Source organism: Lycium barbarum, chromosome 2 (genome assembly GCF_019175385.1).
Source record: "Lycium barbarum isolate Lr01 chromosome 2, ASM1917538v2, whole genome shotgun sequence".
Lineage (NCBI taxonomy): Eukaryota > Viridiplantae > Streptophyta > Magnoliopsida > Solanales > Solanaceae > Lycium > Lycium barbarum.
The window spans coordinates 136,395,366-136,411,002 of NC_083338.1; the positions used below are offsets into that span (position 1 = coordinate 136,395,366).

At 40.3% G+C, this 15,637-nt stretch overlaps 1 protein-coding gene across 2 annotated transcripts; it reads right to left on the reverse strand.

The window, feature by feature from the left end:
- Positions 1 to 1,830: 1,830 nt before the first annotated feature.
- Positions 1,831 to 12,877, reverse strand: LOC132627469 (aspartic proteinase-like protein 1). 2 transcript variants are annotated; one of them, XM_060342827.1, is made up of 10 exons: positions 12,476 to 12,877; positions 10,020 to 10,158; positions 8,771 to 9,012; positions 8,222 to 8,449; positions 7,984 to 8,122; positions 7,780 to 7,844; positions 7,602 to 7,701; positions 3,021 to 3,081; positions 2,850 to 2,921; positions 1,831 to 2,180 (listed from the first exon to the last, which is right to left on the reverse strand). In XM_060342827.1, the coding sequence occupies exons 1-10, from the start codon at positions 12,766 to 12,768 to the stop codon at positions 1,942 to 1,944; spliced, it is 1,578 nt and encodes a 525-aa protein (XP_060198810.1). In that variant the 5' UTR covers positions 12,769 to 12,877; the 3' UTR covers positions 1,831 to 1,941. The 2 variants fall into 2 exon arrangements, with proteins under 2 accessions (XP_060198810.1, XP_060198811.1); XM_060342828.1 differs by having other exon boundaries at positions 8,771 to 9,046; positions 12,476 to 12,615.
- Positions 12,878 to 15,637: the final 2,760 nt, after the last annotated feature.

The following is a 15,637-nucleotide window of genomic DNA, read 5'->3' on the forward strand; positions in this document are numbered from 1 at the left end:
GGGGATTAGAAATGTAGCCTAGCCTAATAATCTTAACTCCACTAAGTATCAATTTGGAGTAAATTTCTACCCCACCATGTACTACTCAAAGATCAAACTTCTAATTTGCTATCAAAGGTCATTTATTCTTCTCTTTCAAACTATTCAAAGGCCGAAACTCACGCTTACTCCTTGCCCACTCCACAACGGGCAATTCTCAGGAATGTCCTTATTTTGGGGTGGTCTTTAATTTTGTCTCTCAAATTGATGGTCTTTAATTTTTGTCGTTGGCCTAATACCATGAGGTTTGGGGTTCGAACTTCGGCTCAATCAAAAACAAAAAAAAATCACAAGACAGTTTTGTAGCAAATTTAGGCTTATTCGGGCCAAAGTTAGGTCTGCAGGCAGAAGTAAGGTAAAATTTTGCCTTCAAAACAGGCAAAATTCTGTCTTGTGAATCCAAACATTTACTTTACAAAATTCCTTCTTTTTATTACTGAGTTGGGATTCAAACGCAGAATCTCAAAATATTAAGCGAAGATTAAAAATTAAAGAACACCAATTTGAGACAAAAATTAAAGACCACCCAAAAGAAGGCCAACCCGCGCAAAAAAATGCTCCGCAACTTCTACGGTCCTACCCCAACAAGCCCAGAATCATTACACTTGGACATTAAAGCATCCACATGCAGTGTTCATCATTGTCCCAACTTATCCTGACGATTCTCTAAGAGCAGAAAATGGACTGATTGAGCCACACTTTATTCTACATACAAACTTAAATTTCTCAAAGACTCCAAAAGGCAAAACAATGAATAAAGTCTTTCTAGATACACTATTTTGGGCTTCTCCGAGTCGTACAGAGAATACACTTCTACACAAACGCAGTCACAATGGAGAAAGGGGAAAAAAAGGAAACCAAAAACATCCATAATACAAGATATTTGAAGCTGGTTATATGAGCTCCCTTGCTATGTCAGATTATACTGAAAAAAGTAAACACACTATATCACTTTCTTCCATCTCCATTTTCAGTTTGACTACTATAAAATAAGCTCAAACTTAGCAAGATATCTACTTCACAAAATTCAACATAAAAACTAAAGGTCCTCGATTTCGCAATTAACCATAAGAAGCAGTTAAGAGTGCAATCATCAATCAGCTTCTTCCATAGTCAATTACAAAATAACAAATATGCTTCAATCTCAAACAAGTTAGAGTCGCAAGTTAGAGTCAGGCTATACGAATCCTCATTGGCCATGTTTCATCTGCTGTCAATATTTAGACCAAATATCAAGCAGATCAGAACGGCTGCTGGCCATGTTTCATCCGTCGATAATTAGACCAAATATCAAGCAGATCAAAACAACTGCCCAAGCCCGACAAACTAATAGTAAGCACGATCAACAAGACAGTAGTTTTCTCTAAAAGTGTAGCAGAAAATAATCTAGGTATCAGTTTTGTCTTATGTTTTTGTACAATGACTAGGCTTTGAGTAGCCTTTGTCCTCTGGTGGCAGAAAGATGCAGCGCATAACTTGACAAGTGTAAGGTCCAAAATTCTGTATATGCAACATTTCACACCATATTTCAGCTCAACCGATTCGGAACCACCCCAATCATTGATCTCAGTGATCACCTCGCATAACTTGTGTATGATATGTATTCCTGAATGATAGTTTAATCCTAACTTTGATTACGTCTATAAAAGATCTTGGCTCGTGAATTATTGCCAGTCAAATCACAACTTTATGTTCCATACAAACATTATCCTGCCCAAGTATCACGCCTCAATCATCACATTGAATCCCAACAAATAAATGATACCAAAATGACATAGAAAGAGTTATAGATATGAAAAAGAAGCAAAACCAATGAAATTAATTGACTAGAATACACGATTTTTGAGAAAAGGATCTGATTGAAGCACTGAGAATTTACATAAAAGTACATAATTACAAATGTTATATCTTATAAGGCAACCATACAACCAATGAAAGTAGAAGAGAACTCATAGCACAATGCCATGAAACTGCATGGAGTGATGCTGCAGATGGTTTAGGGGTAGCTTTACCGGCAATGGCAGGTGCAACTGCATGTCCACCCGGGCTTCTTTGTTGCTCAGTTGTTGGCAACGGATTTGTTGTCAAACCACTCGGAGGTGGTGTTGGTGGTACCTTTGCACTCCCGCCTATGTCTTGACCTGCAGATGCAAAAGATGGTTTCGTGAATTAAAGCGCGCACATTCAGAAGAGGGGGCACGGGGAAGAGAAACCCATATTGTTTAATATCAAATTAGATGATAATGCCACAGAATTCTACACGTCTACCGGCCAAGCATGTGAAATGTTACAGACAAATCTAACCCCAGAAGAACATACTTCAATTGAGTTCCTGCATGATTATTAAAATTCTCCATGCTTTCAAGACTCTTGTAGGAAAAACATCCCAGACCATTTATTATGCTAATTACTACTAGTTTACTAGGAGTGTTATTTTCATAATTATCGTGGTTAATTACGCCAATTATAACTCAATAGACAAGGAAATTGAAGGGACAGATTTAGTGAAACAGTCATATTTGCCAAACTTCACAAAATAAGGTTTACTAAGATTAGCCCTACAGATACAAGTCAAAATGATCAAAGGTGTTGTCTGCATGAATTTGCTCAAAGAACCAATGTAACAATAACCAACATGAGGACCAACCCACGTGTTTCAATTTAAAATCTAAACAGGAACATCAAGGAAATACCTATCAAATCCAATTACTTCCCATATATCACAAACTCATCTTTCATCTTTCTCTTTTAATCCAGCAATAAGAAACCAAAATTAGTTTGATTTAAACAAAATATGCACATGAGCTTACACTTGGAGCGAGACCAACCCAACTTCATGTTTTCCCAATCAAACACCATTCGATATCCCTCCATAAGATTTTCTGCATAGCACAACTCAAGTTTAATTGCGTGGATCATGCGACTGTCGACATGCATGTATGTGCACCTTAAATGAGTTTAAAATAATATAATCAACTTACGTCCAATAATACCAATCATTCCTTCAATAGGTAAGATACCTACACAATAATAGTTATCTCCCTGCACAAAATACCTTCTGTAAGAACCCATCAGTATCAAGACTGCAGAACAAAGTCCATGAGAGAGGGCACAATGAACTTGCAATCATACACTGGAAAACCTACGGAGAAATCATACTTTCTTTTTTATAAAGAGAAATCATACTTGCTTAATCATAAAGGAAATGAAATTTTCTTGTTCAAGATGCACTGGGTAATGGGTATGTTCTTCTTCTTCTTGTTCAAGGGGTAAGGTACGCGTACATCCTACCCTCCCTAGAAGTGGGACTACACTGGGTATGTTGTTATTGTTGTTGTTGTAAGATGCAAAGGCAGCAGGGTAACATGTATCTTCACAAGCAGTAAAACTAAAACCAGCATGGATCCAACTACAGGAACATTTAGCCATCATTTCATCTTTGCACATAGAGAGCATTTTGCTCAAGAAGTTTGCAAAAGAACATGCTACAACTGTAATAACTAGTGAATGGGACCTACTTACATAACCAAACCAACCTCGTAGCCAGTTGCCACTATGACAAAACTAACAGAAATCTTTCTTATTGTTGACAAAACTAATAGAAATCTTAGAGAACTAATTTTGATAAGGAAAGATGATGAGCACTAACAAGCTAGGATGGGCACAGAAGAAATTTTGGAAGGATTGAAGTTCTATAGGAAAGATATCACAGGAGCCCACATACAAAATTTTATAGAGCTGGTATCACTTTACGCTATTAAAAAAAATTCATAAGTACTAGCAGAAATTTTCTTTAACTTTGGGGTGTCATGCCACCTATTAGCCCCATTTCCTGTCTGTTCACCATCACTCATAGCAAATCTTTGGATTCTCCTTAAGTTATATACTTCAAGCATCTCTACCAAAAGTTACTTGGTGAAGAGCTGGACTCAATTTCACAAGTGCGTAGATTTCATAGAAATTTCAAATGCTAAATTAATAGTGAAAAAAAGGGCCGCCCGGTGCACTAAGCTCCCGCAATGCGCGGGATCCGGGGAAGAGCCGAACGACAAGGGTCTATTGTACGCAGCCTTAACCTGCATTTCTGCAAGAGGCTATTTTCCACGGCTCGAACCCGTGACCTCTTGGTCACATGGCAGCAACTTTACCAGTTACGCCAAAGCTCCCCTTCAAATGCTAAATTAATAGTAACAATGATATTTGATAACTCAGGAATGCTCAGGATGTAGATGGGTTTAAGTTGTGGTTCTTAGGAGGCCCGAAGGGCAAGAACGGAGTTGGCATTCTGGTTGACAGAGAGCTCCGTGATCTGGTGGTAGGGGTCAGGAGGGTGAGTGATTGGTTGATGACTATTAAGATAGTAGTTGGAGGGCATACTTTAAATGTGGTTAGTGCTTACGCACCGCAGGCAGGCCAGGATAAGGAGATCAAAAGGCGATTCTGGGAGGATTTGGACGAGATTGTGCGGGGTTTTCCGCACTCAGAGAAGCTTTTTCTTGGTAGTGATTTCAATGGCCACATCGGGACGTCGGCTAGGGGATACGATGATGTGCATGGAGGCTTCGGGTTTGGGGATAGGAATGAGGGAGGTACGGCGCTGTTGGATTTCGCGAGAGCTTTCGATTTGGTGATAGCGAAATCTAGTTTCCAGAAGAGGGAAGAGCACTTGGTCACCTTTCGGAGTACGAGGGCCAAGACACAAATTGATTACCTACTCTCCCGTAAGTGCGATAGACGTTTATGCACGGACTGCAAGGTTATCCCGAGCGAGAACCTCACGACCCAACATAGGCTCTTGGTTATAGACCTGGAGATAAAAAGGAAGAGGAGAAAGAGCGTTGTATCGGGTCAGCCAAAGATTAGGTGGGACGCTTTGAACAAGGACAATGCCCAGGAGCTGGGGGAGCGGTTGAGGGCGTTGGGAGCCTGGAGGAGTAGCGGGGATGCGAGTAGTATGTGGACTACGACGGCTGCTAATATCAGGGAAGCGGCAAGAGAGGTGCTAGGGGTCTCAAAGGGTTACTCAGGCAGACACAAAAGGGACTGGTGGTGGAACAGAGAGGTACAAGGTAAAGTGGAAGCTAAGAAAGCAGCGTATCTAAAGCTAGTAGAGAGCACAAACGAGAAAGAGAAGAGGACTAACAGGGAGTTGTATAAAAAGGCGAGGAAGGAGGCGAAGTTAGCGGCTAAGACGGCAGCTTTTGGACGCTTGTATGAAGATTTGGAGGGAAAAGGCGGGGACAGGAAGTTGTACAGGCTAGCCAGAGTGAGGGAGAGGAAGACTCGGGACCTGGATCAAGTGAAGTGTATCAAAGACGAGGGAGGGGAAGTTTTGGTGGAGGATGCCCTTATTAGACGAAGATGGTAGTCCTACTTTCATAAACTCCTGAACGAAGAGTGGGACCGGAACATCGTTTTAGGCGAATTGGAGCTCTCCGAGAGCCGCCGCGATTTTGGATACTGCAGGCGGGTCAAGGTTGAAGAGGTCGAGTGGGTTATGCGGAAGATGAGCAGGGGGAAGGCAACCGGGCCAGATGAAATACCGATAGAATTTTGGAAAAATGCGGGTAGGGGAGGCTTGGAGTGGCTTACGCGGTTGTTGAATGTTATTTTTAGGACGGCGAAGATGCCTGAAGAGTGGAGATGGAGCACCATGATCCCGTTGTATAAAAACAAGGGGGATATTCAGAACTGCAACAACAATAGGGGTATCAAGTTGTTGAGCCATACGATGAAAGTTTGGGAGAGAGTGGTGGAAGCGAGGATGAGGAAGTTAGTTTCTATTTCGGAGAACCAGTTCGGATTCATGTCGGGGCGTTCGACTACAGAAGCCATTCACCTTGTGAGGAGGTTGGTGGAGCAGTATCGGGATAAGAAGACTGACTTGCACATGGTGTTTGTCGACCTTGAGAAGGCTTACGACAGAATCCCAAGAGTAGTGCTGTGGAGATGTCTGGAAACTAGAGGTGTTCCTCTAGCATACATTAGAGTGATTAAGGACATGTATGATGGAGCTAAGACCCAGGTGAGGACGGTTGGAGGTGACTCGGAACACTTTCCAGTCACGACGGGCCTACACCAGGGGTCCGCACTTAGCCCATTTCTGTTTGTTGTGGCAATGGACGCTCTGACAAGCCACATTCAAAGAGAGGTACCGTGGTACATGTTGTTTGCAGATGACATTGTGCTTATTGACGTGTCGCGGAGCGGTGTTAATGCGAGACTGGAGGTTTGGCGACAGACTCTGGAGTCGAAGGGTTTCAAGTTGAGCAGGACTAAGGCAGAGTACTTAGAGTGCAAGTTCAGTGATGGGAGTCGAGAAGAGGACGGAGGACGTGCAGCTGGATACTCAGGTCATCCCGAAGAAAGAGAGTTTCAAGCACCTGGGGTCGATCATCCAAGGGACTGGCGAGATTGACGACGATGTCACACATCATATTGGAGCGGGATGGATGAAATGGAAGCTCGCATCGGGGGTGTTGTGCGATAAGAAGGTGCCGCCTATTCTAAAGGGAAAGTTCTACAAAGCGGTGGTTAGACCGGTTATGCTGTATGGGACGGAATGCTAGCCAGTTAAGAAAGCGCATGTCCAGAAGATGAAGGTGGCTGAGATACGGATGCTGAGATGGATGTGCGGGCATACCAGGAGAGATAGGATTCGGAATGAAGTGATTCAGGATAAGGTGGGTGTGGCCCCTATGGTGGATAAGATGCAGGAAGGGAGGTTGAGGTGGTTCGGCCATGTACAGCGGAGATGCGATGATGCGCCAATGAGGAGGTGTGAGAGGATGGCAGTGGTCGGCCTGAAGAGAGGGAGGGGTAGGCCAAAGAAGGCCTGGGGAGAGGTGATTCGGCAGGACATGGCGTTACTCCAGCTTACCGAGGACATGACCGGTGATAGGAGGGGTTGGAGGTCGAGTATCAGGGTAGAGGGCTAGTGGGGGGCCGCGAGGTTTCCTTTCTCCTATTAGGAGTATTTTTATCCTGCTTCTATGTGTTGGTCTTGTCTATCTTTGTTGTTTTATCATGACTTCGTTGCTCTTGCTATTTCTCATTTTCACATGGTTTTGATTTGCTTGTCCGTATCTGACTCTTTTCCCTTATTTTCCTTGTTTTCTTTTGAGCCGAGGGTCTTTTGGAAACAGCCTCCCTACCTTTCAAGGTGGGGGTAAGGTCAGCGTACACTTTACCCTCTCCAGACCCCACATTGTGGGATTCAACTGGGTATGTTGTTGTTGTTGTAATGATATTTGATAACTAATAAAAGCTCTAAAGTCAACCTGAGCCAGTCAGCCACCAACCACAAAATGGAAAACAGGAAGTACTTATCGACAGATCCATTATGATAGTATTAATTCCGTGACAAAATTCTGGTAAATCCAGATCAAGACCTAATTCAGTTTCTGCCTTTTGGATGCACTAACTTCTTCCTCGTACAAACTCAGAGTTTGCATGCATAAGCATCACATGATAGCAGCTCATTCAAGTAAATTCCTCCACACCACAAAAAGAAAATATTAATTTGCAGGCCGATCGCAAAGCAAAGAGATTCAGATGCTGACCTGACCATTGGAGATGGTAAACATGGGGTTCTGAATTACAAAGCTCTGGTTAGCAGCTAACACAAGTTTCATGGTAGGAATGTTTGGTAAACCTCGTGAACTGCATAAAAAGAGCATATGGACAATAATCTACAAGTAGATAAACCCAAACCAGCATCTTCATGAAAGCAGACTTTACCTAGCCTTATAGCAGTAAGGAAAATCTTCTGTCGCTAACCTTGTAGCATTTATTTGTTCTTCAAACTAGAAGACAATAAAGGGGAAATAACTCAGGTACAACAAAAAACTGAATCTACATTCTAAAACTAAGCAGAAAAGTAACTTGTGAAACCAAGAGAGGAAACAGGGAATAGCGAGGGCAAGAGAAAAATGATACTTGTACCTCAGTTACTACTTCTGTAAAGATTTTAGAAGGGAGATAAGTGAAGGAAGACCCACTATCAACTAAGGCTTGAAATCCACTTTGCTTTGGACAGCTACCCCCAACACAATAACGTTGAACTTCAACAACATAGGTATTGCTGGTACAAATTACCAGTAGCAACATAAGATAAATGTGCAAAAGAAATTGTTTGGCGATCAAGCTAAAAATAGAACAAACGCATAGAGGAGATACATACTACTTCCCATTTAAAGATACAAATGAACTTTGTCTTTGACTCTCAGGCCCTTGATCACCAAAGAAAATTGTGCCAGAATTGTTCTTTCCAAAACACAAAGAGAATGAACGTGGAACAAATCCAGACTTCGCCAACAAACTTGGAACAGAAATTTCTCCAGGCCCTAAACCCATCACCCCATCTGGAGCAGCTCCATTCAAATAACTGCCACTTTGTTTGCTACCACAGCTGCAATTAGTTAATAGATAAATGAAAACCACATTCATCAACCAACTGGCAAATACTGTAACTTAGCAACTACTAGCTAGGACACTAATCATATAGCCAAAAATAAAGTCCCCAATGAGACAGCCATAGAAGGTTTCAAGGTTCAACCGCCAAATCTTCTCTTTGGGGAAGCCCTTGCTACACTTGGCTAAGGCACCTACAAACTCGCTCATAAGGGAACTCATAAAGTAGGTCTTTTAAGTCTTCTTTTCTCACAAATCTGTTACGATGGTCCTACTCACAAGAATTAGAACTGGAAAAATAAAAAATAAATAAGCATACCCTACAACAATAGAAGCTCGCACAGAACCTTGATGTTCATGTCCACCAACTGAAGTCAAATGCAGTTGGTCCTCAAACAGAAAACCCGAGCTTGATGTATTTTCAGAATAGTAGTTAACAGTGTAAGGGCATCGTTCCTTTGGATTCTGGCAGTTAGGACCCAGTTGACACAATTCATGGCTGCAAGAAAGATGCTTGCTGGTGCTTGATCGTGCTGGGCTATACTCATTCAGATCTTTATCCTGCATAATAGATGCCCCAAATTCAAGGGAGCACCTGCCAATCAATCATTGGAGAATTAACTGCTAAAACTGTTCCCAAGATGAGATACGCTGTCACTTCTAAATGTTGCACTGATAAGAGTATAAGACATAGATTACCTCAACTGCAGCAATGAAATCAAGACAAATTCATAAGGATATATGATAGAAGACAACATCCTCATGTCATAAATAAGAAAATGAGAGAAGCCCCGCGACTTCAACTTTGAACCATTCACCCAAAAAAGTTAAGTATAACAAATGGTAATCAAAAAATGCATATGCTACTTCAACAGAATGTGTTAGTGCAATCCGCAGATTGAGTTTCAAAAAATACACATGAAAAGTAAAAAGTGACACTCCTACTTGTTCAGCAAGAGATGAACCAGCCAAAAAGTACATGCCTTAATCAGTATAAGATTGTGAAGTAATACAACTAAATTTCCACCCCTTGGATCCTCCATATCTTAAAGTTAAAATGTTTTACTTGAACGGAAAAAAAGTTTACAACAGAACAATAGAGGCTGTGAAATACAACAAAATTTAAAACTAATAAACCTTTTATTAGTTGGTGTATCTTTAAAACAAAATCAAATTCTTTCAGAAAGAAAATGATGAGGTTCCAAGATAATATATCAGGGCATAGCAGCAACTTGAAGAGCTTGAGACCGCAGAATCTTGGACTTTGAGGTTGCACAAAGCATCAAGTGCATGAGTAGTTTTAACTTGGACAGAAAAATTGGCGAGCACCTAATGATGTTGCAAGACGGTTATATGTTTATATATCTTCCTATAGAGTAACTACATCAAATTAATTAAGGACGTTATAGTACTTTAGTGGTCCCACCACAGGTGAAGATGACATCGCCCGTGGAATTGAGTAGATAGTAGTTTCAAAAATCACAGCTCATGTTTTGGAATAAAAGTAAGGTCAAATATTACCAGTAAGAATAAACAGTCAAATGCAAAATTTAGCATGGGTGACCTACCAACATTGAGTAGTAGCTTGAAGACAATGGAGCGCATTGTACACAATTACAAGGGACCCAGAGCAGATCGCTTCCAGCATCCAATGCGACAAGAAAAGATGTATTTGGTGTCCCTATGTCAATCCACGCATAATGAAGCCTGAATATAGTAATCCAAAACAATCAAGAGAGTTAATTAGATTTCAATAAATTTTATAATATTTTTGCTTGGTAAGATATCGGAAAATATGTCATGCAATATACAATATTTTCACTGTTTGAATTGTCAAGGGTTTTGGATTTTTGGTTGAGCTTCCCTCCTTGCAAAGCGAACCTAGTCAAGCAATGGAAGGCGAAAGAAAAAAACCTTCCTCGTGCACAAACATACCATCTCTAGCGAAATCCCTCCTTCTCAAAGCAAGCCGTGATAAAATCCTCAATACTTCCACCTCTCCGACAAGGAAACATAATCACCATACATCACAGGAATCTAGGCACATGTTTGAAAAGGTGACATGTCGAGGAAAGTGGAATCACCGTGTTCACTTAAAATGTTATTAAGAGCTTAGCAATCTCATTCTTATTTTTCAACATATCTTTTTCTTGTTCCCAGCATATAATGGTCTCGAGTTTTTTGTTAAATTTCTTGAAAGAAGAGCCAACTGAAAAAATAAAAGGGGAAAGGATCTCTTTAAGATTTTTCTTTATTTTGATAAGGTAAAAGTTTATTAATAAGGTACCAAGATAGTACAGAACGTTATAGAAAACACCCCGGAACAGAAAACAAGACTTACATCCCTCCTAACAAATCTAGAAAATCCAAAAACTGATGCACATTCACCCGAGAACTACGCTTACACCAGTAATATAAGTTGTGAATACACTTATGCTTAATTCTAGAGATATGATTTCTCTGCCCTTCAAAACAAGATTTAATCTCTTTAAGATTTCTAAGGTCGGATAACTATGACGCTTGACACTTATGAAGAAAATGAACAAGGCTTGGAGAAGAAACATGTGACCAACTTGTATCATGTCAATATTCCAACCATGGGCTATGGAAAAAGAGTATTCATTCAAGAAGGCAACAACAACAAGATTTTAACTTCCAAAAGGATGTAAACTAATTGCTCAGTTAGACAAAATTTCCATGATTTTAGTAGCTCATTTCTTTCACACATTTAAGAGGGAGTAGCCAAGGCCGCACTGAAGGACAGCAGCTATGACGTTACTTTGATCCAAAATCGTGCACTGTGTTCAAGATATGAACTCTTGAGCCTTAAAATGTCTCCTTGAGACTATTATAGTAGCTCACATAAGTTAAAACAAAAAGCTAAACAGAAATTAATCAGCCCTTTACAGTTTACACTCTTCACAAATTAAGAGTAAAAAATCACCAACTTAACTAGCTAAAAAGTAAACAGCCCAATTAAAGTTTGCGATACATAAGGAGGAGTTAACAATTCGGGTTACATGACCTAAATTTTTGTTTAAACAGTATTTTATACTATAAAAAGACACTAGGTACAGCAACACGGCATTTAAGATTTTGATTCAAAAGTTAAACTTTCTTACATTCCCCGTCATTATGTTTAACCAGATATACAGGGATCTAGAAGTTAGTTTTCTAGCGGAAAAACAAAATGGAAATCCATAATATTGAGACAAACTTACAACTACTTAGGAACCGTTTGGCCATAAAAATTATTCACCTTTTTCGGAATAATTATTCACTTTATTTAAAAATCAGTGTTTGGCCATGAAAATTCCAAATCCAGCTTGAAGTTGTATCGCAAATTTGGAAAAAACAACTTATAACTTCAAACTCACTTTTCACTTTTGAAATTGTACTTACGTACATTCAAGCATGAACATTATTCCAAACATTCTTTACAAAAAGTGTAACCTAACACAACTCCATAAATTCCAAATAAAGTGAAAAATATTTGGAATCTATGACCAAATGACTAGTTAATTATCTTGTGCTTTTTTAACTAAACTTGAATATCATAAGCAAAAAGAATTTGACTTCGTTGATGCAACAGGAAATAGGGAAAAAAAAATCAAAATTGGTAACAGTATTGCACATTTTAATCTTCATTTTTTAACAAATCTCATAAACTGATAGTATTAAACAGAAATACTTTCCAAAATATATATATATATTTTCAGTAATACTAACCAACTCAAGATAGGTTTTCTACCGGAAAAAAACAAATCCATTACATCGAGGCAAACTTACAGCATACTTAATTTTCTTGTGCCTTTTCAGCTGAACTTGAATTATGTATATCACCACACATAAATAAGTGACTCCAGAGATGCAACAGGAAATATGGGGGAAAAAAAAAAGTCAAAATTGATTACAGTATTGCTAATTTTAAGCTTGAATTATTAACAAATCTTGTAAAACAGATAGTATTAATACTTTTGGGAAACATATATAGACATTATTGAGTGAGTAGTGAAATACTAACCAACTCAAGTCATTTCCATAGAAATGAGTTTGACTTCCTTGAGAAGGAAACAACAAAAACTGTTTCTTCAATCTCTGTCGCTTCAAATCATTGCTAAGTAACAACCTCGCGTGTTCCACACTCTCGCGTTTCGGCCACGTCACCCTGCTCGTCTTCCCTTTAGATGCCAAAAACGACACCGCTTCGTCTGAGAACCCGTGAATTAACCTCGACGAGAACGTGTTGCAAACGGCGACATTAACGGAGAGCAACAGCAGCAACGCCGCCGCCGTCAGTACAACTACAATCGACATTGAAGCAAAGCAAAACCCTAGAGATAGAGAATCCGAGGCCTTTTTTTGTTTTTGTTTTGTTTTTTTAAAACTGGGAGTGTTTTTGGTGAGAGTAGTAACAACTGGGGGAGTGTGTTCACTGTTTATTGACGACAAATGTCATTATCGCCATTCTAGATTTTACTTTTTTCTTCTTCTTTTCTTTTCTTTACTGACAACTACCACTCTTTCGTTTGTTTCTTTTTAAAAAAAAAAAAAAAAAAAAAAAGCACGTCTTTTTGGTGAAAAATACAAAAGTAAAAGACAAGCACCGCCCTTAATATGGAAACTCACTATTCCGACTTTTTTTTATTCCTAAATTAGAATACAAACCTCTAATTAAAAATGTAATTATGTCTTTTCTTTTTTTGAAACTGGTTACAAAAGTATCTTATTTATTTCACTACACTTGTTGGCAATACGGTATTTAGAGGTAGTAGTTCAAACTCTTTAACTCACTTAATATTATTGGATTATGATCTGTTTATTGAGTGTTATTATCGCTGTTTAATGTTGATTGTGAGTTTAAAAAGCTTTTTGTTGTGGTTCTTTTTAATACACTTTTTCATTAATTATTTAGTTCTGAAACTGTACAATTGATTTGCGTAGCAATCAAATAGATTTAGGTCTCATTTGTTTTCATTAAGATTAAGACGTCTGAATCTGAATGCACATCTGAATCATTAAGATGTTGTTTCTAGGTCTGAACACTCAATGATTAAGACTATTTATTTTTCAATATCTGAATGTGCATAATGTATTTATCTAAACATAATAAATATACAATGCAAATTAAAAAGTAACTAAATAGTAGAAAATAAATACAAATTTAATAAAAAAATATTCTTTGATAAAAAAAATGAAACATTTATGTTCACTAGTAATGGTGGAGATGTTTTGTAGTCGTGGTGGGTGGTGAGTAAGGGTGGAGGTGTGAGTGGGTAGTTGGGGCGAGGGATGGGAGATAGCTGGGGTAGGGTTGATGGGGAGTGGTGGTGGGGTTAGTGGGGTTGGGGTTAGTGGTGGGAAGTGGGAGGTTAATGGGGAGTGGGGGTGGGTGGTGTGGGGTAGGGGTTAATGGTGGGTTTAGTGGGGAGTGGTGGTGGGGTTAGTGGGGAGTGGGGTTGGGGTTGGGGTTAGTGGGGGGAAGTGGGAGGTTAATGGGGAGTGGGGGTGGGTGGTGTGGGGTAGGGGTTGATGGTGGGTTTAGTGGGGAGTGGGGGTGGGTGGTGTGGGGTAGGGGTTGATGGTGGGTTTAGTGGGGGTGGGTGGTGTGGGGTAAGGGTTGATGGTGGGGTTGGTGGGGAGTGGGGGTGGGGTTGGTGGTGGAAAGTGGGGAGTGGAGGTGGGTGGTGGTGTGGGGTAGGGGTTGATGGTTGGGTTGGTGGGGAGTAGGGGGTGGGGTTGGTGGTGGGAAGTGGGGGTGAGTGGTGTGGCGTAAGGGTTGGTGGTGGGTGGTGTGGGATAGGATTGGGGTTAGTGGTGAGGAGTGGAGGGTGGGTGGGTAGTGAGGTGGGGTTGGAGAGTGTGTGGGGGTGGGGGTGGGGTTGAGGTGGAGGGTTGGGGTTTCCATACAAAAATACCTCTTAATGATATTAAGACTTGGTTCAAGATCTTAATGATTAAGACCTATTCAGATCCAATAAGTGCTTAGATCTTAATGCGAACAAATGCACTTAATGGCTTAAGGTCTGAACCATTCAGATTCAGACCTCTAATAGGTGCAAACAAATGAAGCCTTAAACTGATAGTAATAATTGTTCTAGGAAGGCTCTAGTAGCATGGGAGGCTAAGGGCTCGTTTGGCTTAGCTTAAAAAAGCAGCGTATAAGCTGAAAACAGCTTATATTTTTTTGGGCTTATTTTAAGCACAATATGACTTATAAGCTGACTAGTCAAACACTCAAAAAAAATAAAAACAACAACAACTTATAAGCCAATCCAAACGGGCTCTAATTGTGAACTTAAAACTGCAGGTGGATTGAATGTGTTTGACCTCTTTACATGGAATAGAGCAGCATTATGTAAGCTACTATGGGCTATAGAACATAAGAAAGATAAGCTTTGGGTGATATGGGCTCATACTTTCTACACCCCAAAGCAAGCTTGTTAGATACTCAAAAAGATTTTTGATGCAAGAAGCTGGTTACTTGGGAATACCACTCTTCAAGATACTTTGCATTCCTTGACAGATTCAGGAGGATTCAATATTAAGAAGGGTTATGTCTCCATGATGCCTCAATATCCAAAAGCTGCTTGGAGCAAACTAGTACTTACTAATGTATACGATAAAAACCGGATGCGAGGCAAACTGGTGGAGCGAGGGGACCGACTGATCTGCCTTCTTCGTCATTGGAACGACCAAGCCCGGTGACCCGAGCATTCGTGGCCGTTGGTCCGTAAAGCCGTTGGTCCGTACGGCTGTTGGTCCGTATAGCCGTTGGTCCGTACGGCTGTTGGTCCGAGTAGCCGTTGGTCCGTGCGGCCGTTACACGCGAGCCACGTGCCAGTAGCGTCTTGTCATGGTCAACTACCCACCATGCGTGTGTCAGACGGCGGCGTCAGTCTAATCCCACCGAATCCGTGCAGAGCTAACCTTATTATTATTATTTTATTAATTCATATTGGATGAAACCCATGGAAGTCACACTATAAATAGGGCATATCCCCTTCCTTTGTAAGGGTTGGCTTCTTTATTTTCCAAGAACACTTGCAATAGAAAAATATATATGCAATCTCTCTCTTAATATCTGATCCGGCCAAGGCCGTTTGTTTCCATTTACGTTGTGTTTCTTCCATTAAGTATTCGACATGGCTTCTAAACGTTCATGTCCGTAGCAAATTAAGCAAAT